The 23268-nt window shown below is 44.3% G+C and overlaps 1 protein-coding gene across 1 annotated transcript; it reads right to left on the reverse strand.

Moving 5' to 3' along the window:
- On the reverse strand, window positions 1–23268 carry LOC139414046 (melanophilin-like). The gene is made up of 15 exons (XM_071161923.1): window positions 23176–23268; window positions 22479–22625; window positions 15234–15455; window positions 13012–13124; window positions 11003–11047; window positions 10747–10808; window positions 10538–10648; window positions 10320–10440; window positions 9966–10162; window positions 6126–6212; window positions 3343–3561; window positions 1303–1464; window positions 1000–1053; window positions 844–892; window positions 1–748 (listed from the first exon to the last, which is right to left on the reverse strand). The coding sequence occupies exons 2-15, from the start codon at window positions 22574–22576 to the stop codon at window positions 702–704; spliced, it is 1587 nt and encodes a 528-aa protein (XP_071018024.1). The 5' UTR covers window positions 22577–22625; window positions 23176–23268; the 3' UTR covers window positions 1–701.

Genomic DNA, 23268 nt, shown 5'->3' on the forward strand with positions numbered 1-23268 from the left:
TGTTATTTCATATCATATTTGTCTGGTCAGTGTCAAGACAACATTTCACTTTTTCAGAAAGATATGTACTACGACAATATGTAACAGACACTCTGTTATTGGAATGTAACACAGTTGGTGATGTAAGATAGTAAGTCGTGTTGCTTGTTTCCCAGAATCCCATGCAACCCAAAAGGTCATTATTAGACGAGGTCATGATAGTGTACAGAAACTACCAGTGTTCACTAATCAAACTCCATTTTAACACAGAAAGTCACATTTGGCCTCTGCTGGAATGTTGGTAGCCTATATGGCACAGATTCATCTTTTAAATCAGGAAACTTAGACTGTTTTGCAGCAGGAAGCCCAATTCTGATATTTTTTCCCCACACATTGCCCTTTTGACCAATCACATCAGAGCATTTCATGAGTTTAGACATCAGATACATTGAGACTGAGAGGATACTTTAGAATGCGTATGACTTTCAGGCAGTAAACCAGGGTTGTTTTTGCATTGAACATAGCAATGGTGTAGCCTGCTTTTACAGCACATAACTGCTGTGCATTGTGGGTGAGGATATACCATTAACATACTGTAACAATGTGGATATGAGATTGACATCAGATACACAGTGGATCAGTGACAGATAAGGTTGAAGGTATATTTCAGTAACTAAGATAATACAGACAGTTTCATTGGGCTTATTCGTCGTACAGTCCTTTTACATGTGATTGGATTTCCGTAGGGATCCTGAGCCGTTGCTGGGTTCTGATGGTGGAAACAAGAGGAGATGGTCATAAGCACAGTTGGTCAGGACTGAAAGACAACATATTAGGAGCATCACAATATGCTTTGGGCCTTACTTGTGGGGAAGTCTTGGGGAAACCTTTTCCTGTTCTGTGAACCTGATATCTGTCAGATAGAATAGTTGTTTTAGACAACAGCATGCGACAACAATACGCATCAAAGCAAGCCCAAGAGGGACTGAAGAGAATTATTGAATTGCACAACATACTCACCTTTTTCTTCCCTGAGGCACTTAGAGCAGCAAGTTTGTTCTCCAAATCAGACACCTAAGAGAGAAGGAAAAGACAGAAAGTACAAATTATACCCCTTCTGAAGGAAAACAAGTTATCTGAAAATAATAAATATATCAACTAAACGAGCTCTTGTGTTTTATTGTTATTTCTTCATGCGTCTCTGTAGGCCACAATGGTTCTTGGAAATCTACAGTTCACAGTGTGCTTTTCAGTCCATACAGCACATCTCTGTTGAGTAGAAAGCCTGCTCAGTAGAACCCGCAGTAGAGCCTCGTCACCTACCTCACTCTCAGTGCTCTGGACCCGATGTGCAGTCAGAGCCACCACGTCCTCCAGGTCAGACAGCTCCGAGTCTGTGGCCCCTCCGAAGCGGTTCTTGGCACTCTGCTCCAGATGCCTCAGCTTCTTCTCCAGATCAAAGGACTTCCCTGAGGTCATGTACACCTGGAACAGGGCACAGGACAACCACCACAAATGTACCCTTACAGACGAGCTGCTAACCACACACCATTAGCAGGCTAACAGTTTCCAGACTAGACTGCTTGGAATACAAAGCGAATCTCTGCTTTAAGACATCACAAGACGTCTCTTCATGCTTTAAACAAAAGGCTCCAGACCTACACTTGACACACAGCTATTTTGATTGGATTAGGATTGCTTGGGAGGAAAAGAGGAGTGTGATTTTGAATCTTACATTTTCCTCAAGTTCCCTGTAAGACTCAGCTGCTTTCCTTACGTCAGCCACGACAGTTATCATAGGGCTGTCATTAGACGTTATTGAGGGGAAGTACTCGTTCATCGCGCTTTCAGCGGCATTAATGGTTCTGAGAAACTCTTTGGTGATGTCACAGAGGGCCGCCGCAGTGGATCTCTGAAAGCCATGTAAGGGAACAGAAATTAGCCGTTGGGAAAGTACCTACGTCTCCTATATGTAGCGGAGGTGATTTGGAATCACACTTTCGTGATCAGGTAGCCCTGCCTGAGACTTGCTAGCCCAAATGTCACCCTGAGACCACACGGATTTTGTCTTGGTCTAATGGTGAAGACATTTACATTGACATTGCGGTCATTTAGCAAGAGACTCTTATCCACAGTTGGTGCAACCACATATCACAGTCATAGTAAGTCCAACTTTTCCTCAGTAAAGCAGCTATCAGCAAAGTGCTGAAGTGCGAGTGAGAAAAGACAAGTGTGAGTATTAGTGCTAGAAAGAGTGTTAGGGATTGTTTTAAGATGTTAACTCTGCGTGCGAGAGGTCCCTGGTTGGAGCCAATGATGTAAACCCTAGATGACTGACAGGGGGTGTTGTTTTGAAGCCACCATACGGCCATTTTGGTACTCCCCCTGCATTTATTAATGTCTACATTGGTTTTTGACAAGTATATTATATTACAGACACTTTAATGCATACGTTTAAATGACATTATGTGGGGCCTCCCAAGTGTCGCAGCTGTCTAAGGAACTGCATCACAATGCTGGCGGCGTCACTACAGACCCGGGATCAATCCCAGGCTGTGTTGCAGCCGGCCGTGACCGGGAGACCCATGAGGCGGGGCACAATTGTCTCAGCGTCGTCCGGGTTAGGGGAGGGTTTGGCCGGCCGGGACGTCATTGTCCCGTTGCGATCTAGTAACTCATTGTGGCGGGTTAAGCGAGCAGTGTGTCAAGAGAAGCAGTGCAGCTTGGCAGGGTCGTGTTTCGGAGGACGCATGGCTCTCGACCTTCACCTCTCTCAAGTCCGTAGGGGAGGTGCAACGATGGGACAAGACTTACCACCAATTGGGGAGAAAAAGGGGTAGAAAAATACAAAAAAACAAAAACACATTTATATTATGTGAACTGAACATAAAAATACAAAATATATTCCTTAAAATATGTGTTGTTGTTGTTGTTGTTGTACTAATGATACTGTCCCCACTACAATAAATAAATACCTAAATACATGTTCTTTTGTTCTTGAAACATTTTATTGAAATACTGTAGAATTCCATTCATTCCTATGGAAGAGGAAGCCACCCCTATGTAGTTCTCCTATGTGGTTCTCCTATGTTGTTCTCCTATGTGGTTCTTCTATGTGGTTCTCCTATGTAGTTCTCCTATGTAGTTCTCCTATGTAGTTCTCCTATGTAGTTCTCCTATGTAGTTCTCCTATGGAAGAGTACCAATATGGAGGCAGGTGGCTTCAAAACATCTCATTGGCCATTACATAGCATCAGCAATCCAGGGTTTATACACATCATTGGTTGGATCCTATCACCTCCGCTACAGCTTTTTGGTGTATGTCTGAGATGTAACAGGGTAACAGGACCCCCAAAAATTCACCTGCTGAGCCTCGGTGGGCCCCTCGTCGCTGGAAGAACTGAGGGGCTCTAGGGGGAGGACTGGGAGGTTACTCTTCACAGCGGCCCTCTTTAATAAAGGGGTTTTCTTCCCCCCTCCTGCTTCCTCGTCGGAGGACGGAACACTGATGTTCCCCGCCAGCTCGCTCAGCTTCCTCCTCAGCTTCTCCTCCTCTATCTGTGCAGCGGTTGGGGACGTCGCCTGTGGATAGAAACAGGATTGACTTACTAGACTTTTTTCTTTTTTGCTGCTAGTGGAACCTCGAGCCTCAACAGTGCATCTCCAGTGAACTCTGTTCTGGGCAGTTTTCATGACTTTATTCCAGGTTGACAGAAACAGGGTTGGGGTCAGTTCCATCTAGATTCTCGTCAGTTTAAGACTTGAATGTTTAGGAGTTGAATTGCTTATGTCTTAAGGAGAAATTCAACAAGGAGGAGTTGTAATGGAAACGAGCCCAACTCAAGTTGGGCAACAACAGGTTAAGGCCAGAGTTAGCTAACAAGTTACCCTTTGATGAACAGCTGTGATTCTCTCTAATATGATTATTCCAAGAAAGATAATGCTCTGTTAGGAGAGCAGTAGGATGCTCTGTTAGGAGAGCAGTAGGATTCTCTGTTAGGAGAGCAGTAGGATGCTCTGTTAGGAGAGCAGTAGGAAGCTCTGTTAGGAGAGCAGTAGGAAGCTCTGTTAGGAGAGCAGTAGGATGCTCTGTTAGGAGAGCAGTAGGATTCTCTGTTAGGAGAGCAGTAGGATGCTCTGTTAGGAGAGCAGTAGGAAGCTCTGTTAGGAGAGCAGTAGGAAGCTCTGTTAGGAGAGCAATAAGAAGCTCTGTTAGGAGAGCAGTAGGATGCTCTGTTAGGAGAGCAATAAGAAGCTCTGTTAGGAGAGCAATAAGAAGCTCTGTTAGGAGAGCAATAAGAAGCTCTGTTAGGAGAGCAATAGGAAGCTCTGTTAGGAGAGCAATAGGAAGCTCTGTTAGGGGAGCAGTAGGATGCTCTGTTAGGAGAGCAGTAGGAAGCTCTGTTAGGAGAGCAGTAGGAAGCTCTGTTAGGAGAGCAGTATGAAGCTATGTTAGGAGAGCCGTAGGAAGCTCTGTTAGGAGAGCAGTAGGAAGCTCTGTTAGGGGAGCAGTAGGAAGCTCTGTTAGGAGAGCAATAAGAAGCTCTGTTAGGAGAGCAATAAGAAGCTCTGTTAGGAGAGCAATAAGAAGCTATGTTAGGAGAGCAATAAGAAGCTCTGTTAGGAGAGCAATAAGAAGCTCTGTTAGGAGAGCAATAAGAAGCTATGTTAGGAGAGCAGTAGGATGCTCTGTTAGGAGAGCAATAAGAAGCTCTGTTAGGAGAGCAGTAGGAAGCTCTGTTAGGAGAGCAATAAGAAGCTCTGTTAGGAGAGCAATAAGAAGCTCTGTTAGGAGAGCAATAAGAAGCTCTGTTAGGAGAGCAATAAGAAGCTCTGTTAGGAGAGCAATAAGAAGCTCTGTTAGGAGAGCAATAAGAAGCTCTGTTAGGAGAGCAATAAGAAGCTCTGTTAGGAGAGCAGTAGGAAGCTCTGTTAGGAGAGCAGTAGGAAGCTCTGTTAGGGGAGCAGTAGGATGCTCTGTTAGGAGAGCAGTAGGAAGCTCTGTTAGGGGAGCAGTAGGATGCTCTGTTAGGAGACCAATAAGAAGCTCTGTTAGGAGAGCAATAATAAGCTCTGTTAGGAGCTCTGTTAGAAGAGCAATAAGAAGCTATGTTAGGAGAGCAATAAGAAGCTCTGTTAGGAGAGCAATAAGAAGCTCTGTTAGGAGAGCAATAAGAAGCTCTGTTAGGAGAGCAATAAGAAGCTATGTTAGGAGAGCAATAAGAAGCTCTGTTAGGAGAGCAATAAGAAGCTCTGTTAGGAGAGCAATAGGAAGCTCTGTTAGGAGAGCAGTAGGAAGCTCTGTTAGGAGAGCAGTAGGAAGCTCTGTTAGGGGAGCAGTAGGATGCTCTGTTAGGAGAGCAGTAGGAAGCTCTGTTAGGGGAGCAGTAGGATGCTCTGTTAGGAGACCAATAAGAAGCTCTGTTAGGAGAGCAATAATAAGCTCTGTTAGGAGCTCTGTTAGAAGAGCAATAAGAAGCTATGTTAGGAGAGCAATAAGAAGCTCTGTTAGAAGAGCAATAAGAAGCTCTGTTAGAAGCTCTGTTAGAAGAGCAATAAGAAGCTATGTTAGGAGAGCAATACGAAGCTCTGTTAGGAGAGCAGTAGGAAGCTCTGTTAGGAGAGCAGTAGGAAGCTCTGTTAGGAGAGCAGTAGGAAGCTCTGTTAGGAGAGCAGTAGGAAGCTCTGTTAGGAGAGCAATAAGAAGCTCTGTTAGGAGAGCAGTAGGAAGCTCTGTTAGGAGAGCAGTAGGAAGCTCTGTTAGGAGAGCAGTAGGAAGCTCTGTTAGGAGAGCAGTAGGAAGCTCTTTTAGGAGAGCAGTAGGATGCTCTGTTAGGAGAGCAATAAGAAGCTCTGTTAGGAGAGCAGTAGGAAGCTCTGTTAGGAGCTCTGTTAGAAGAGCAATAAGAAGCTATGTTAGGAGAGCAATACGAAGCTCTGTTAGGAGAGCAGTAGGAAGCTCTGTTAGGAGAGCAGTAGGAAGCTCTGTTAGGAGAGCAGTAGGAAGCTCTGTTAGGAGAGCAGTAGGAAGCTATGTTAGGAGAGCAGTAGGATGCTCTGTTAGGAGAGCAGTAGGAAGCTCTGTTAGGAGACCAATAAGAAGCTCTGTTAGGAGAGCAGTAGTAAGGTTTTTAACCCTTTCTTACTTCATCGTCGGGGGGTAGAGTCATCTTGGACTCCAGCCGGTTCAGGAGACTCTCTATGGCTGACATACGCTTGTTTAGCGCATTGACCTGTATCACAATGACAGGAGAGGAGTGAGGTGAGACCAAGTGAGGTGAGACCAATACGAAATGACAGGAGAGGAGTGAGGTGAGACCAATACAAATGACAGGAGAGGAGTGAGGTGAGACCAATACAAAATGACAGGAGAGGAGTGAGGTGAGACCAATACAAATGACAGGGGATGAATGAGGTGAGACCAATACAAAATGACAGGAGAGGAATGAGGTGAGACCAAGTGAGGTGAGACCAATACAAAATTACAGGAGAGGAGTGAGGTGAGACCAAGTGAGGTGAGACCAATACAAAATGACAGGAGAGGAGTGAGGTGAGACCAAGTGAAGTGAGACCAATACAAAATGACAGGAGAGGAATGAGGTGAGACCAATACAAAATTACAGGAGAGGAGTGAGGTGAGACCAATACAAAATTACAGGAGAGGAGTGAGGTGAGACCAAGTGAAGTGAGACCAAGTGACGCTTGTTTAGCGCATTGACCTGTATCACAATGACAGGAGAGGAGTGAGGTGAGACCAAGTGAGGTGAGACCAATACGAAATGACAGGAGAGGAGTGAGGTGAGACCAATACAAATGACAGGAGAGGAGTGAGGTGAGACCAATACAAAATGACAGGAGAGGAGTGAGGTGAGACCAATACAAATGACAGGGGATGAATGAGGTGAGACCAATACAAAATGACAGGAGAGGAATGAGGTGAGACCAAGTGAGGTGAGACCAATACAAAATTACAGGAGAGGAGTGAGGTGAGACCAAGTGAGGTGAGACCAATACAAAATGACAGGAGAGGAGTGAGGTGAGACCAAGTGAAGTGAGACCAATACAAAATGACAGGAGAGGAGTGAGGTGAGACCAAGTGAAAATTACAGGAGAGGAGTGAGGTGAGACCAATACAACATTACAGGAGAGGAGTGAGGTGAGACCAAGTGAAGTGAGACCAATACAAAATGACAGGAGAGGAATGAGGTGAGACCAATACAAAATTACAGGAGAGGAGTGAGGTGAGACCAAGTGAGGTGAGACCAATACAAAATGACAGGAGAGGAATGAGGTGAGACCAATACAAAATGACAGGAGAGGAATGAGGTGAGACCAAGTGAAGTGAGACCAATACAAAATGACAGGAGAGGAATGAGGTGAGACCAATACAAAATGACAGGAGAGGAATGAGGTGAGACCAATACAAAATGACAGGAGAGGAATGAGGTGAGACCAATACAAAATGACAGGAGAGGAATGAGGTGAGACCAATACAAAATGTACATTGTGCATGAATCGAGACGCAAACCTGACACAAGGTTGGATATTGTATTACACCAGACTCGCATGGAGTAATCAATCAAAATAGACCTTCTAATCATTGGCTGAGCAGAGCAGCTGATTACTCCCTATTCCACATCCTACAATCTAAGCTTGTTGCCATCAATCTCACACAAATGATCAATGAACCTACCAGGTACAACCCCAAAGCCATAAACACGGGCACCCTCATAGATATCATCCTAACCAACTTGCCCTCCAAAGACACCTCTGCTCTTTTCAACCAGGATATCAGCGATCACTGCCTCATTGCCTGTATCCGTAATGGGTCAGTGGTCAAACGACCTTCACTCATCACTGTCAAATGCTCCCTAAAACACTTCAGCAAGCATGCCTTTCTAATCGACCTGGCCGGGGTATCCTGGAAGGATATTGACCTCATCCCTTCAGTAGAGGATGCCTGGTTATTCTTTAAAATTCCTTCCTCCCCATCTTAAATAAACATGCCCCATTCAAAAAATTTAGAACCAGGAACAGATATAGCCCTTGGTTCTCTCCAGACCTGACTGCCCTTAACCAGCACAAAAACATCCCGTGGCGTTCTGCATTAGCATCGAACAGCCCCCGTGATATGCAACTTTTTGGTGAAGAAAGAAACCAATAGACACAGGCATAGAAAAGCCAAGGCTAGCTTTTTCAAGCAGAAATTTGCTTCCTGCAACACAAACTCCAAAAAGTTCTGGGACACTGTAAAGTCCATGGAGAATAAGAGCACCTCCTCCCAGCTGCCCACTGCACTGAGGATAGAAAACTCTGTCACCACTGATAAATCCACTATAATTGAGAATTTCAATAAGCATTTTTCTACGGCTGGCCATGCTTTGCACCAGGCTACTCCTACCCCGGTCAACAGCGCTGCACCACCATTCCCAAAGATTGGAAAGCAGCTGCGGTCATCCCCCTATTCAAAGGGGGGGACACTCTTGATCCAAACTGCTACAGACCTATATCTATCCTACCCTGCCTTTCTAAGGTCTTCGAAAGCCAAGTTAACAAACAGATTACCGACCATTTTGAATCCCACCGTACCTTCTCCCCAATGCAATCTGGTTTCAGAGCTGGTCATGGGTGCACCTCAGCCACGCTCAAGGTCCTAAACAATATCTTAACCACCATCGATAAGAAACAATACTGTGCAGCCGTAATCATTGACCTGGCCAAGGCTTTCGACTCTGTCAATCACCACATCCTCATCAGCAGACTCAACAGCCTCAGTTTCTCAAATGATTGCCTCGCCTGGTTCACCAACTACTTTTCTGATAGAGTTCAGTGTGTCAAATCAGAGGGCCTGTTGTCCGGGCCTCTGGCAGTCTCTATGCTCTGTGCCACAAGGTTCAATCTTGGGCCAACTCTTTTCTCTGTATACATCAATGATATTGCTCTTGCTGCTGGTGAGTCTCTGATCCACCTCTACGCAGACTACACCATTCTGTATACTTCGGACTTTGGACACTGTGTTAACTACCCTCCAGATGAGCTTCAATGCCATACAACTCTCCTTCCGTAGCCTCTAACTGCTCTTAAATACAAGTAAAAATAAATGCATGCTCTTCAACCGATCGCTGCCTACATCTGCCCGCCCGCCCAGCATCACTACTCTGGACGGTACTGACTTAGAATATGTGGACAACTACAAATACCTAGGTGTCCGGTTAGACTGTAAACTCTCCTTCCAGAGTCACATCAAACATCTCCAATCCAAAGTTAAATCTAGAATTGGCTTCCTATTTTGCAACAAAGCATCCTTCACTCATGCTGCCAAACATACCCTCGTAAAACTGACCATCCTACCGATCCTCGACTTCGGCGATGTAATTTACAAAATAGCCTCCAACACCCTACTCAACAAATTGGATGCAGTCTATCACAGTGCCATCCGTTTTGTCACCAAAGCCCCATACACTACCCACCACTGCGACCTGTAACTCTCGTTGGCTGGCCCTCGCTTCATACTCGTCGCCAAACCCACTGGTTCCAGGTCATCTACAAGACCCTGCTAGGTAAAGTCCCGCCTTATCTCAGCTCGCTGGTCACCATAGCAGCACCCACCCGTAGCACGCGCTCCAGCAGGTATATCTCACTGGTCACCCCCAGGGCCAATTCCTCCTTTTCCCGCCAAAACCCCAGCATGCATCACTTGAGACACACAACTTCCAATAAATACATGTACAATGTAAATCAGCCCAACAGTGTTTGAAATCCATCTTCCCAGGCTTGAGTGGAAGGACAAGTCCACCCTTGTTTGCCAGTTAATGTGGGTCATTTTCTATGGTCAGGGTAGTTTAATAGTGGAGAGAGACGTCATCTGTCTCATGTCAGGGTAGTTTAATAGTGGAGAGAGACGTCATCTGTCTCATCTCTGTTTCAGCTCTATTTCACTCTCTCCTTCTCACACACACACACACACACACCAACACACATCCTACCGGTTGCTGTGTTGGGGCCTGCAGGTTCTCGTGAGAGCCAACTCGGCTGTAGGAAGGGCGTCGGCGATAGGGGGTCTGGTACATGGTGTTGCGCCCTCCCTCCTCCTCTTCTGACGTATCCACATAGTGCTGGCGGTTCATAGAGGAGCTGATCTTGGATAGGGAGCGGGCACGCACCATCCCATACTGCCCATCGTCTGAGGACCATCGCTTTAGCTCAGGTTATATTACAAAATGTCAGTTTGGCGTGAGATTACTGTTGTTGTAGTATTGTAATGCCATTACACTGCAAACTAACCAGCTCTGATTGAATGTCTGTGTGTGTGTGGGAGTGTGTGTGTGCTTGTTGCTTACCAGGGCGCATGTTGTACCTATCCAGGCTCTTCCTACGGTTCATGCGGTGTTGTTGTTGCTGCATGGAATCCATGAACTCCATGTCACCCCGGTGACCACCACCTCGCTCCTCCTGGATCTGCTGTAGGTGACACAACCATCACAACCTTAAATAACCCCCTATTCCCACAATGCACTACTTTTGGCTAGTAGAAACCAGGACTGTTTTGTCCGTCTACCTGGTAGGATTGTCGACGAGAGTGAGTGCGAGAGTGGGGTGGAAAATACTCTTCTATATCCACATCCAAGTCCATGGGATGAACAGAGAGCAGGCGCTTGTTCTTTCGCATCTGACAGAACAACAGGATGGAGACATAAAGAGAAGTAGTGAGTCTGGGATATGATATCCAGTTTCTCAGGAACGATATTGAGAGGAGAAACTGTTTACCATTTTGTATCGCTGAGCTTCTGCATCTGCATAGTCCTCATCATGACCATTGTACCTGTCGTCTACAGGGGAGAGAGGGACAAGAAGGGGTGACTTTGTTTCTTGTCAAATTGTGTAACCCCGTGTTACGTTTGCATATCATAGTGCTTATGCTGGTGTTGTCAACTCCACTATGATATGGGGTTCAGCAGTTTTCAGGTACAGTATGTTGAAATATTGATATGTTTTTCCCATTGCCTTCCTCTATTCTACTTACTGCGGAAATCAGGCATGCTTTGTGTGTCACTGTCACGCCGGGCGCCTGTGAAGACAGAGAGAAGTGATATTCTGTTATTAATAGTTATATAGACAGTACCAGTCACCTGATCATTCCAAGATCTTTATTTTTACTATTTTATACATTGTACAATAATAGTGAAGACATCAAAACTATAAAATAACACAAATGGAATCCAAATATATTTTATATTTGAGATTCTTCAAAGTTGCCACCCTTTGATTTGATGACAGCTTTGCACACTCTTGGCATTCTCTCAACCAGCTTCATGAGGTAGTAACCTGGAATGAACAGGCATTCCTTGTTATAAGTTCATTTGTGGAATCAGCCAATCAGTTGTGTTCTGACAAGGTAGGGGTGGTATACAGAAGATAGCCCTATTTGGTAAAAGACCAAGTCCATATTATGGAAAGAACAGCTTAAATTAGCAACGAGAAACGACAGGACATCATTACTTTAGGACATGAAGGTCAGTCAACCCGGAAAACTTCAAGAACTTTGAAAGTTTCTTCAAGTGCAGTCGCAGAAACCATTAAGCGCTATGATGAAACTGGCTCTCATGAGGACCGCCACAGGAAAGGAAGATCCAGAGTTACCTCTGCTGCAGAGGATAAGTTCATCAGAGTTACCAGCCTCAGAAATTGCAGCCCAAATAAATGCTTCACAGAGTTCAAGTAACAGACACATCTCAACATCAACTGTTCAGAGGAGACTGCGTGAATCAGGTCTTCATGGTTGAATTGCTGCAAAGAAACCACTACTAAAAGACACCAATAATAAGAAGAGACTTGCTTGGGCCAAGAAACATGAGCAATGAACATTAGACCGTTGTAAATCTGTCCTTTGGTCTGTTGAGTCCAAATTTGAGATTTTTGGTTCCAATCGCCGCGTCTTTATTAGACGCAGAGTAGGTGAATGGATGATCTGGATGATCTGGATGAATGGATGATCAAGGCACACTTAACCAGCATGGCTACCACAGCAGTCTGCAGCAATACGCCATCCCATCTGGTTTGCCCTTAGTGGGACCATCATTTGTTTTTCAACAGGACAATGACCCAAAACACACCTCCGTTTGACCAAGAAGGAGAGTGATGGAGTGCTGCATCAGATGACCTAGCCTCCACAATCACCTGACCTCAACCGAATTGAAATGGTTTGGGATGAGTTGGACCGCAGAGTGAAGGAAAAGCAGCCAACAAGTGCTCAGCATATGTGGGAACTCCTTCAAGACTGTTGGAAAATCATTCCAGGTTAAGCTGGTTGAGAGTGTGCAAAGCTGCCAAGAGTGTGCAAAGCTGTCATCAAGGCAAGAATCGAAAATATATTTTGATTTGTTTAACACTTTTTTGGTTACTACATGATTCCAGATTATTTCATAGTTTTGATGTCTTCGCTATTCTACAATGTAGAAAATAGTAAAAATAAAGAAAAACCCTTGAATGAGTAGGTGTGTCCAAACTTTTGACTGGTACTGTACTTCAAATCATCTCTTTGTCCTATGTGAGGTCTGGGTCAAGAGGACTGTTAGAATACAGAACAGACAACAGTCACTCAGTTCTAGAACACTGTTCCCAGTTCTAGAACGCTACATGTGACCATTAGTGGAGGCTGGTGGGAGGAGCTATAGGAGGACAGGCTCATTGTAATGGCTGGAATGGAATCAATGGAACGGAGTCAAACATGTGGTTTCCATATGTTTAATGTGTTTGATACCATTCCGTTTACAATGAGCCCGTCCTCCTATAGCTCCTCCCACCAGCTGCCAGTGGTGACCATATGTCATCATAGCATGGCTATGTCACCCCGGTGTCATGTACAGGCCCTACCATGTGACTCTTCATTACAGCCAGCCATGTGTCACACTCCTGATCATTTGGTGACCAAAATGTGACACTTGGACACTCTCAACAACAACCACAACTGTAACATGTGATTACATTTAGAAGTATGCACAATTAATCAATAATCAAACAAAAAGAACCCACCCTCTCCGTTGAGTCGCTTGTAAAGAGACTTCATCACCTTGGCACTGCCGAAGCGCTTGAAACGGGTGCGCACATTGTCATGGTACCATCCCACTGTTCCAATTTTCAGGACCCTGCAAGGTAAACACAAGAGTCATTCCAGTCTCAATATGAACCCCATAGAGCTAGGAGAGTCACTCCAGTCTCAATATGAATCCCATAGAGCTTGGAGAGCCACTCCAGTCTCAATATGAACCCCATAGAGCTTGGAGAGCCACTCCAGTCTCAATATGAACCCCACAGAGCTTGAAGAGTCACTCCAGTCTCAATATGAACCCCACAGAGCTTGGAGAGACACTCCAGTCTTAATATGAACCCCATAGAGCTAGGAGAGTTACTCCAGTCTCAATATGAACCCCATAGAGCTTGGAGAGCCACTCCAGTCTTAATATGAACCCCATAGAGCTTGGAGAGCCACTCCAGTCTTATTATGAACCCCACAGAGCTTGGAGAGTCACTCCAGTCTCAATATGAACCCCACAGAGCTTGGAGAGCCACTCCAGTCTTAATATGAACCCCACAGAGCTTGGAGAGTCACTCCAGTCTCAATATGAACCCCATAGAGCTAGGAGAGTCACTCCAGTCTCAATATGAACCCCATAGAGCTAGGAGAGTTACTCCAGTCTCAATATGAACACCATAGAGCTAGGAGAGTCATTCCAGTCTCAATATGAACCCCATAGAGCTAGGAGAGTCACTTCAGTCTCAATATGAACACCATAGAGCTAGGAGAGTCACTTCAGTCTCAATATGAACCCCATAGAGCTAGGAGAGTCGCTCCAGTCTCAATATGAACCCCATAGAGCTAGGAGAGTCACTCCAATCTCAATATGAACCCCATCATCAATGGAATGTATATGAACCCCATAGAGCTAGAATAGTTTTCTGACCATGTCACCTGAACAGGACTCTTGGCCCTATTCTCTATAACTATATATTATTACTAGCCTTCTAAGAGTTGTCCCTCTTCTCTAACTATATATTATTACTATCCTTCTAAGAGTTGGCCCTACTTTAACTATATATTATTACTATCCTTCTAAGAGTTGTTCCTCTTCTCTAACTATATATTATTACTATCCTTCTAAGAGTTGGCCCTCTTCTCTAACTATATATTGTTACTATCCTTCTAAGAGTTGGCCCTCTTCTCTAACTATATATTATTACTATCCTTCTAAGAGTTGGTCCTACTATAACTATATATTATTTCTATCCTTCTAAGAGTTGTTCCTACTATAACTATATATTATTACTATCCTTCTAAGAGTTGGCCCTCTTCTCTAACTATATATTGTTACTATCCTTCTAAGAGTTGTTCCTACTATAACTATATATTATTTCTATCCTTCTAAGAGTTGTTCCTACTATAACTATATATTATTACTATCCTTCTAAGAGTTGGTCCTACTATAACTATATATTATTACTATCCTTCTAAGAGTTGGCCCTCTTCTCTAACTATATATTATTACTATCCTTCTAAGAGTTGTTCCTACTATAACTATATATTATTTCTATCCTTCTAAGAGTTGGTCCTACTATAACTATATATTATTACTATCCTTCTAAGAGTTGGTCCTACTATAACTATATATTATTACTATCCTTCTAAGAGTTGGCCCTCTTCTCTAACTATATATTATTACTATCCTTCTAAGAGTTGTTCCTACTATAACTATATATTATTACTATCCTTCTAAGAGTTGGCCCTCTTCTCTAACTATATATTATTTCTATCCTTCTAAGAGTTGTTCCTACTATAACTATATATTATTACTATCCTTCTAAGAGTTGTCCCTCTTCTCTAACTATATATTATTACTATCCTTCTAAGAGTTGGTCCTACTATAACTATATATTATTACTATCCTTCTAAGAGTTGGTCCTACTATAACTATATATTATTACTATCCTTCTAAGAGTTGGTCCTACTATAACTATATATTATTACTATCCTTCTAAGAGTTGGTTCTACTATAACTATATATTATTACTAGCCTTCTAAGAGTTGGCCCTCTTCTCTGACTGCCTGAAGCTTCATAATGATACAGACGATCTGGGTTCAAGACCTGGTCAGTCAAACACGATTGTAAATGTTTCCAAACCCATCTCTTATTACTATGTGTTCAGGAGAATCTCTTAATGCTGTGTGTTCAGGATGCCTTGACACCCACGGCCCCCACCTTGTCATACGACAGGGGTCGCACACCCAGCCGTGATCCTTCTTGTTGTAGCGGCTGCATGCCTTGCAGGTGTACATCTTACAGTCTATGCACTGACGCTTACTGTTGACCAGGAACTTGAAGGGCTGCAGACAGCGGATACAGTGAGAGTCTACCAGGGTGGTCTGAGTACCCAGCAGCTCAATCTTAGTGTCCTCCTTCTCTATCTTAGTCTTTAGGTCCCTAGAGGAGAGGGGGGGATAGGAGAGGACGGGAGGGGAGGAGGAGAAGAGCGGAGAAGAGGGGAGAGGAGGGGAAGAAGAGGAGAGGAGAAGGAGGGGAGGGGAGGGGAGGGGAGGGGAGGGGAGGGGGAGAAGAGCAGAGAAGGGGGAGGGGAGGGCATAGAGAAGTGATGAAATCATTATACAGTATATTAGTATATATCAATTCAAATAAAATTGTATTAGTCACTTGCGCCAAATACAACATGTGTAATAGAGCTTACAGTGAAATGCTTACTTACGAGCACCTAACCAACAATGCAGTTTCAAAAAAATACAGATAAAAATAAGAGTTAAAGTAACAAGTCATTAAAGAGTAAGTAAATTAACAAAAGCAGCAGTAAAATAACAATAGCGAGACAATACAAGGAGGTACCGATACAGAGTCAATGTGCCGGGGTACCCGTTTTGTTGAGGTAGTATGTACATGTAGGTAGAGTTATTAAAGGGACTATGCATAGATGACAACAGAGAGTAGCAGTGGTGTAAAGGGGGGGGGGGGGGGGGGGGTAATGCAAATAGCCATTTGACTAGATGTTCAGGAGTCTCCAGGATCCAGTTACAGAGGTGGTGTTTAGGTGTTTAGTCCCAGGGTCCTTAACTTAGTGATGAGCTTCGTGGGCACTACGGTGTTGAGTGCTGAGCTGTAGTCAATGAATAACATTCTCACATTTTTATTTTATTTTATTTACTTCATCTTTATTTAACCAGATATGCTAGTTGAGAACAATTTCTCATTTACAACTGCGACCTGGCCAAGATAAAGCAAAGTAGTTTGACACATACAACAACACAGAGTTACACTGAAAAACATTCAGTCAATAATACAGTAGAAAAAGTATATATACAGTGTGTGCAAATGAGGTAAGTTAAGGCAATAAATAGGCCATAGTGGCGAAGTAATTACAATTTAGCAATGAAACTCTGGAGTGACAGATGTGCAGAAGATGAATGTGCAAGAGGCGATACTGGGGTGCAAGGAGCAAGATAAATAAATAAATACAGTAAGGGGATGAGGTAGTTGGATGGGTTATTTACAGATGGGCTATGTACAGGTGCAGTGATCTGTGAGCTGCTCTGACAGCTGGTGCTTAAAACTAGTGAGGGAGATATGAGTCTCTTTCAGTTATTACCTTCAGTTATTTTTGCAGTTCGTTCCAGTCATTGGCAGCAGAGAACTGGAAGGAAAGGCGGCCAAAGGGGGTGACCAGTGAGATATACCTGTTGGAGCGCGTGCTACGGGTGGGTGACCAGTGAGCTGAGATAAGGTGGGGCTTTACCTAGCAAAGACTTGTAGATGACCTGGAGCCAGTGGGTTAGGCGACGAGTATGAAGCGAGGGCCAGCCAACGAGAGCGTACAGGTCGCAGTGGTAGGTAATACAGTGCCTTGCGAAAGTATTCGGCCCCCTTGAACTTTGCGACCTTTTGCCACATTTCAGGCTTCAAACATAAAGATATAAAACTGTATTTTTTTGTGAAGAATCAACAACAAGTGGGACACAATCATGAAGTGAAACGACATTTATTGGATATTTCAAACTTTTTTTACAAATCAAAAACTGAAGAATTGGGCGTGCAAAATTATTCAGCCCCCTTAAGTTAATACTTTGTAGCGCCACCTTTTGCTGCGATTACAGCTGTAAGTCACTTGGGGTATGATTTTACAAGGGTATGTTTGGCAGCAGGATGCTTTCTTGCAAAATAGGAAGCCTATTATAGATTTAATTTTGGATTGGAGATGCTTGTGAGTCTGGAAGGAGAGTTTACAGTCTAGCCAGAAACCTAGGTATTTGTATTTGTCCACATATTCTAAGTCAGAACCGTCCAGAGTAGTGATGCTGGGCGGGCGGACAGATGTAGGCAGCGATCGGTTGAAGATCATGCATTTAGTTTTACTTGCATTTAAGAGTAGTTGGAGGCCACGGAAGGAGAGTTGTATGGCATTGAAGCTCGTCTGGAGGTTAGTTAACACAGTGTCCAAAGAAGGGCCAGAAGTATACAGAATGATGTAGTCTGCATAGAGGTGGATCAGAGACTCACCAGCAGCCAGAGCAATATCATGGATGTATACAGAGAAGAGAGTCGGCCTGAGAATTGAACCCTGTGGCACCCCATAGAGACTGCCAGAGGTCCGGACAACAGGCCCTCCGATGTGACACACTGAATTATATCAGAGAAGTAGTTGGTGAACCAGGCAAGGCAGTCATTTGAGAAATCAAGTCAGTCTGCCGATAAGAATGTGGTGATTGACAGAGTCAAAAGCCTTGGCCAGGTCGATGAATAAGGCTGCACAGTAATGTAATTTATCGATGGCGGTTATGATATAATTTAGGACCTTGAGCGTGGCTGAGGTGCAACCATGACCAGCTCTGAAACCAGATTGCAGAGTGGAGAAGGTGCGGTGAGATTCAAAATGATCAGTAATCTGTTTGTTAACTTGGCTTTCGAAGACCTTAGAAAGGCAGGGTAGGATAGATATATTGTAGGTCTGTAGCAGTTTGGGTCTAGAGTGTCTCCCCCTTTAAAGAGGGGGATGATCGCGGGAGCTTTCCAATCTTTGGGAATCTCAGACGATACGAAAGAGAGGTTGAACAGGCTAGTAATAGAGGTTGCAATAATTTTGGCAGATAATTTTACAAAGAGAGGATCCAGATTGTCTAGCCCGGCGCGTAGCCGAGTGATCATAGGGGTTCAGTGAGTAGTTAGGCTGGCTGGAGACATGGCAATTCAGACAGCTAGCAGGCCGAGGCTAGCAAGCTTGCAGAAGGCCTTAGAGGTACGGAGGAAGTCTGTTATAGCCTCCTCGTGCAGTTACGTCGATAGACCAGTCGTGATGGATTAGTAGAGTTCCGTGTAGCAAAGGGGTTCAGTCCAATTGGCAAAATCGGTATAGTGGCCCAAGAAATTGGCCTATGGATCTCCTCAGCTAACAGTCCAATTTGCTCAAGACAGCTAGTGGATCGTGGCGAGCAGGCTAGCAGATGGGCATTCAGGGGACCTCATGACGGAGGGGCCTGTTGGGAAAAAAATAAAACCCTCGGGTAGATTATGTCGGTAGTCCAGTCGTGATTGATAAGCAGGGCTTCGTGTAGTAAAATGGGTCCAAGCTAATTGGCAAAATAGGTATAGTGGCCAAAGATAGGGGACGTCGCGACGTAGGAATTGATTTGATTAACCCCCTCGGGCAGATTAAGTCGTTAGTCCAGTCGTGAAGGAGCTCAGTACCGGCAGTAAAAGGGGTCCGGGCCAATTGGCAAAATAGGTATTGTAGCCCCGGAGTGACTGATGGACCTCTTCAGCTAGCCGGGAGATATGCCTAGCATGGGCTAGCTCCAGGCTAATTGGTGCTTGCTTCGGGACAGAGACGTTAGCGAGATTGCATCTAGCTAGCTGTGATGATCCAGGTGAAAAGGTTCAGAGCTTGCGATAGGAATCCGGGGATATGGAGAGAAAATAGGTCGGTTATGCTCTGGTTTGAATCGAGTTGTGCAAACTGGCGAGAGTTTTCCGAGCTATAGGTTAGCTGATGACCGCTAGCAGTGGTTAGCTGACTACTAGCTAGTAGTTAGTTAGCTGGCTAGCTTCTGTTGGGGGATTCCGGTTCAGAAGTAAAGAAAAATACGTTAGAAACAAAGCAGATCCACACCACATTGGGTGAGGCGTGTTGCAGGAGAGCATTTTGAAGCAGATCCACACCACATTGGGTGAGGCGTGTTGCAGGAGAGCATTTTGAAGCAGATCCACACCACATTGGGTGAGTCGTGTTGCAGGAGAGCATTTTGAAGCAGATCCACACCACATTGGGTGAGGCGTGTTGCAGGAGAGCATTTTGAAGCAGATCCACACCACATTGGGTGAGTCGTGTTGCAGGAGAGCATTTTGAACCAGATCCACACCACATTGGGTGAGTCGTGTTGCAGGAGAGCATTTTGAAGCAGATCCACACCACATTGGGTGAGTCGTGTTGCAGGAGAGCATTTTGAAGCAGATCCACACCACATTGGGTGAGTCGTGTTGCAGGAGAGCATTTTGAAGCAGATCCACACCACATTGGGTGAGGCGTGTTGCAGGAGAGCATTTTGAAGCAGATCCACACCACATTGGGTGAGTCGTGTTGCAGGAGAGCATTTTGAAGCAGATCCACACCACATTGGGTGAGTCGTGTTGCAGGAGAGCATTTTGAACTTGAGGTTTAGAAAAAAAAGAAAATATATGCAAAGAATAATATATAAAAAGATACATACATGGGACATGACAAGACGAGGACAAAGACATCTGACTGCTACGCCATCTTGGAAACACATAGGTGTTCCTTTTGTCCAGGTGGGAAAGGGCATTGTGGAGTGCAATAGAGATTGCATCATCTGTGGATCCGTTGGGGCGGTATGCAAATTGTAGTGGGTCTAGGGTTTCTGGGATGATGGCATTGATGTGAGCCATGACCAGCCTTTCAAAGCACTTCATGGCTTCAAAAGTGAGTGTTACGGGTTGGTAGTCATTTAGGCAGGTTACCTTAGTGTTCTTGGGCACAGGCACTATGGTGGTCTGCTTAAAACATGTTGGTATTACAGACTCAGACAGAGAGGTTGAAAATGTCAGTGAAGACACTTGCCAGTTGGTCAGCGCATGCTTGCAGTACACGTCCTGGTAATCTGTCTGGCCCTCCGGCCTTGTGAATGTTGATCTGTTTAAAGGTTTTACTCACGTCGGCTGCGGAGTGCGTGATCACACAGTCTTCAGGAACAGCTGGTACTCTCATGCATGTTTCAGTGTTATTTGCCTAAATCGAGCATAGAAGTAGTTTAGCTCGTCTGGTAGGCTTGTGCCATTGGGCAGCTCTTGGCTGTGCTTCCCTTTGTAGTCTGTAATGGTTTGCAAGCCCTGCCACATCCGACGAGCGACAAGCCGGTGTAGTACGATTTGATCTCAGTCCTGTATTGACGCTTTTCCTGTTTGATGGTTTGTCAGAGGCCATAGTAGGATTTCTTATAAGCTTCAAGGTTAGAGTCCCGCTCCTTGAAAGCGATTCAGCTCTAGCCTTTAGCTTAGTGCGGATGCTGCCTGAAATCCATGGCTTCTGGTTGGCGTATGTACGTACGGTCGCTGTGGGGACGAATTCATCAATGCACTTATTGATGAAGCCATTGACTGATGTGGTGTACTCCTCAATTCCCTCAGGGGAATCCCGGAACATGTTCCAGTCTGTGAAAGCAAAACAGTGCTGTAGCTTAGCATCTGCTTCTTCTGACCACTTTTTTGTTATTTTTCCTCTGGTTGCACATTTAACATGCTGATACAAATTTGGTAAAACGGATTTAAGTTTCCCTGCATTAAAGTCCCCGGTTACTAGGAGCGCCGCCTCTGTGTGAGCGTTTTCTTGTTTGCTTATGACGGAATACAGCTCATTCACTGCTGTCTTAGTGCCAGCCTCTGACTGTGGTGGTATGTAAACAACTGCAACGAATACAGATGAAATCTCTCTCGGTAGGTAGTGTGGTCTACAGCGTATCATGAGATACTCTACCTCAGGAAAGCAATAGCTCAAGACTTCCTTAGATATCGTGCGCCAGCTGTTATTTACAAAAATAAGTAGTCCGCCGCCCCTTGTCTTACCAGACGCCACTGTTCTATCCTGCCGGTACATCGTATAACCAGCCAGCTGTATTTTAATATTGTCATCATTCAGCCACGACTCCGTGAAGCATAAGATGTTTTTAATGTCCTGTTGGTAGTTTAATCTTCCGCGTAACTCGTCGATTTTATTCTCCAAGGACTGCACGCTTGCTAGCAGAATGGAGGGAAGTGGGAGTTTATTCGATCGCCTGCGAAATCTTAGCCCTTCGGCCCCTCTTTCTCTGCCTCCTCTTCACACATATCACAGGGATCGGGGCCTGTTCCTTGAGGAAGCAGGATATCCTTCGCGTCGTGTTCGTCAGAGTCATGAAAGGGAAAAAAGGATTCTGCCAGTCCGTGGTGAGTAATTGCAGTCCTGATGTCCAGAAGTTATTTTCGGTCATAAGACATGGTAGCAGCAACATTATGCATAAAATAAGTCAAGAAATAAGTTACAAACAATGCAAATAAACTAACAATAAAAAGCAGTAAATCATTATACAGTAGATTAGTAAATAGCATGAAATCATTATACAGTAGATTAGTATATAGCATTAAATCAGTACACAGTAGATTAGTATATAGCATTAAGAAGATAACATTAAGTCCCTGTTAACTCCATGGATTATAATAAATCAGTTTAAAATTGGCTCTGTGGAATCATGCATGCAGAATCACACTTATAATGTACCATTCTGTTCTGTTCTGGTCAGTTTCAGCAGGGACTACATTACATAACTTATCGAGAACATTTAACACAATGTCCTTCTGACAGTTTGTGAATAAAATAAAGTGATGTCTGACAGGAAGTCTATTTTCCTTTAAGAGTATGACAAGATGAGGAAGACAGACAGAGGAGTCTTTGTGTCCCAGAGAGAATAGGCCTCTTGGCAACTTATTTTTCCTAGGACACAGTACAGGCAGAACGGGCCTTGTGACTAAGCCATGATCACTGTGATGAGCTGACTCACAACAGCAGGCCTGTTTCACACTTACATTCCTGAAGCCTGAACACACTTACACACACACACACACACACACACACACACACGCACGCACACACACACAGTGGAAAACATATGGCTAATATATAGATCGCTGAGGACCTCAGTGTGATCGACTCGTATGGAATCTATAGTGTTGGCATTCAGAGAGAGACAGACAATAAGTATCCAATGTTGTAGAGTCCTAAATGCTGTCAGCGTAAGACTTCATGATTTTATATGTCACATACAGACAAGGAGTTTGTTATGTCAGATATGCTATTGAAAAACGCATCCAAGCCTTCCACCCTTCAACATTGATTCAATTTAATATTTTCTCACTAAACCTCTGAAATATGATATTGAACCTTTTTTAAAAGTGACCTACCCCAGTCTCTCTTCTTCTATCTTCCTGAGGGTGAAGTCTCTCTGTATGACCTCCCAGACGTGCTTGGCCTCGTCGTCTGACAGCGCGGTCAGGTCCATGGTTATGGAGAATATGAACCAGTACTCTACAGCAACACAGAGATGGTCCCTGTAAAGTAACCAAAACTAGTGAGAATATGGTCCCTGTAAAGTAACCAAACTAGTGAGAATATGGTCACTGTAAAGTAACCAAAACTAGTGAGAATATGGTCCCTGTAAAGTAACCAAAACTAGTGAGAATATGTTCCCTGTAAAGTAACCAAAACTAGTGAGAATATGGCTTCTGTAAAGTAACCAAAACTAGTGAGAATCCTGAAGGTTTATCACCCATGTACCCAAGCCAACACAACATAAGGATACATTGACACCCCTGATAAATGTCCACTTACTCCACAGGGTGGACCAGATTAGCCCGGTTGACTAGACTGACCACTCATCTTAACATCGTTTTACTGTGAGTGCAGCCAGCTGTCAGTCTAGTCAACCAGAATATATCACCAGATTGATTTAAAAAGCAGCTTCTGAGTAGATTTTCTAATTCGTGGTTATACATTTTCTTGTACTTCCTTTTCTAAAGAAAAATACGCTGCATGGAAATGAAATCACGTGTGCTACAAAAACCATCATCTTTGATTTAGCACATTAATATCATGAATTACCTTTACGCCCGGCGCAGAGCAGACAGCTGTGAGGTCAGTTGTTAATTCCCTGGAGTTGAGGCAACACATTTGCGAACGGCCTGAAGAAGTCGG

Source organism: Oncorhynchus clarkii, chromosome 7 (assembly GCF_045791955.1).
Source record: "Oncorhynchus clarkii lewisi isolate Uvic-CL-2024 chromosome 7, UVic_Ocla_1.0, whole genome shotgun sequence".
Classification (NCBI taxonomy): Eukaryota; Metazoa; Chordata; class Actinopteri; order Salmoniformes; family Salmonidae; genus Oncorhynchus; species Oncorhynchus clarkii.

Excerpts from the sequence above, each read along its gene's own strand:
- LOC139414046 (XM_071161923.1), bottom strand. The coding sequence starts at position 22,576 with ATGGACCTGACCGCGCTGTCAGACGACGAGGCCAAGCACGTCTGGGAG. Across the intron at positions 10,649-10,746 it reads AAGCTCAGCGATACAAAATG|ATGCGAAAGAACAAGCGCCT; the intron begins GTAAACAGTTTC and ends TTGTTCTGTCAG. Across the intron at positions 893-999 it reads GTGCCTCAGGGAAGAAAAAG|ATATCAGGTTCACAGAACAG; the intron begins GTGAGTATGTTG and ends TCTATCTGACAG.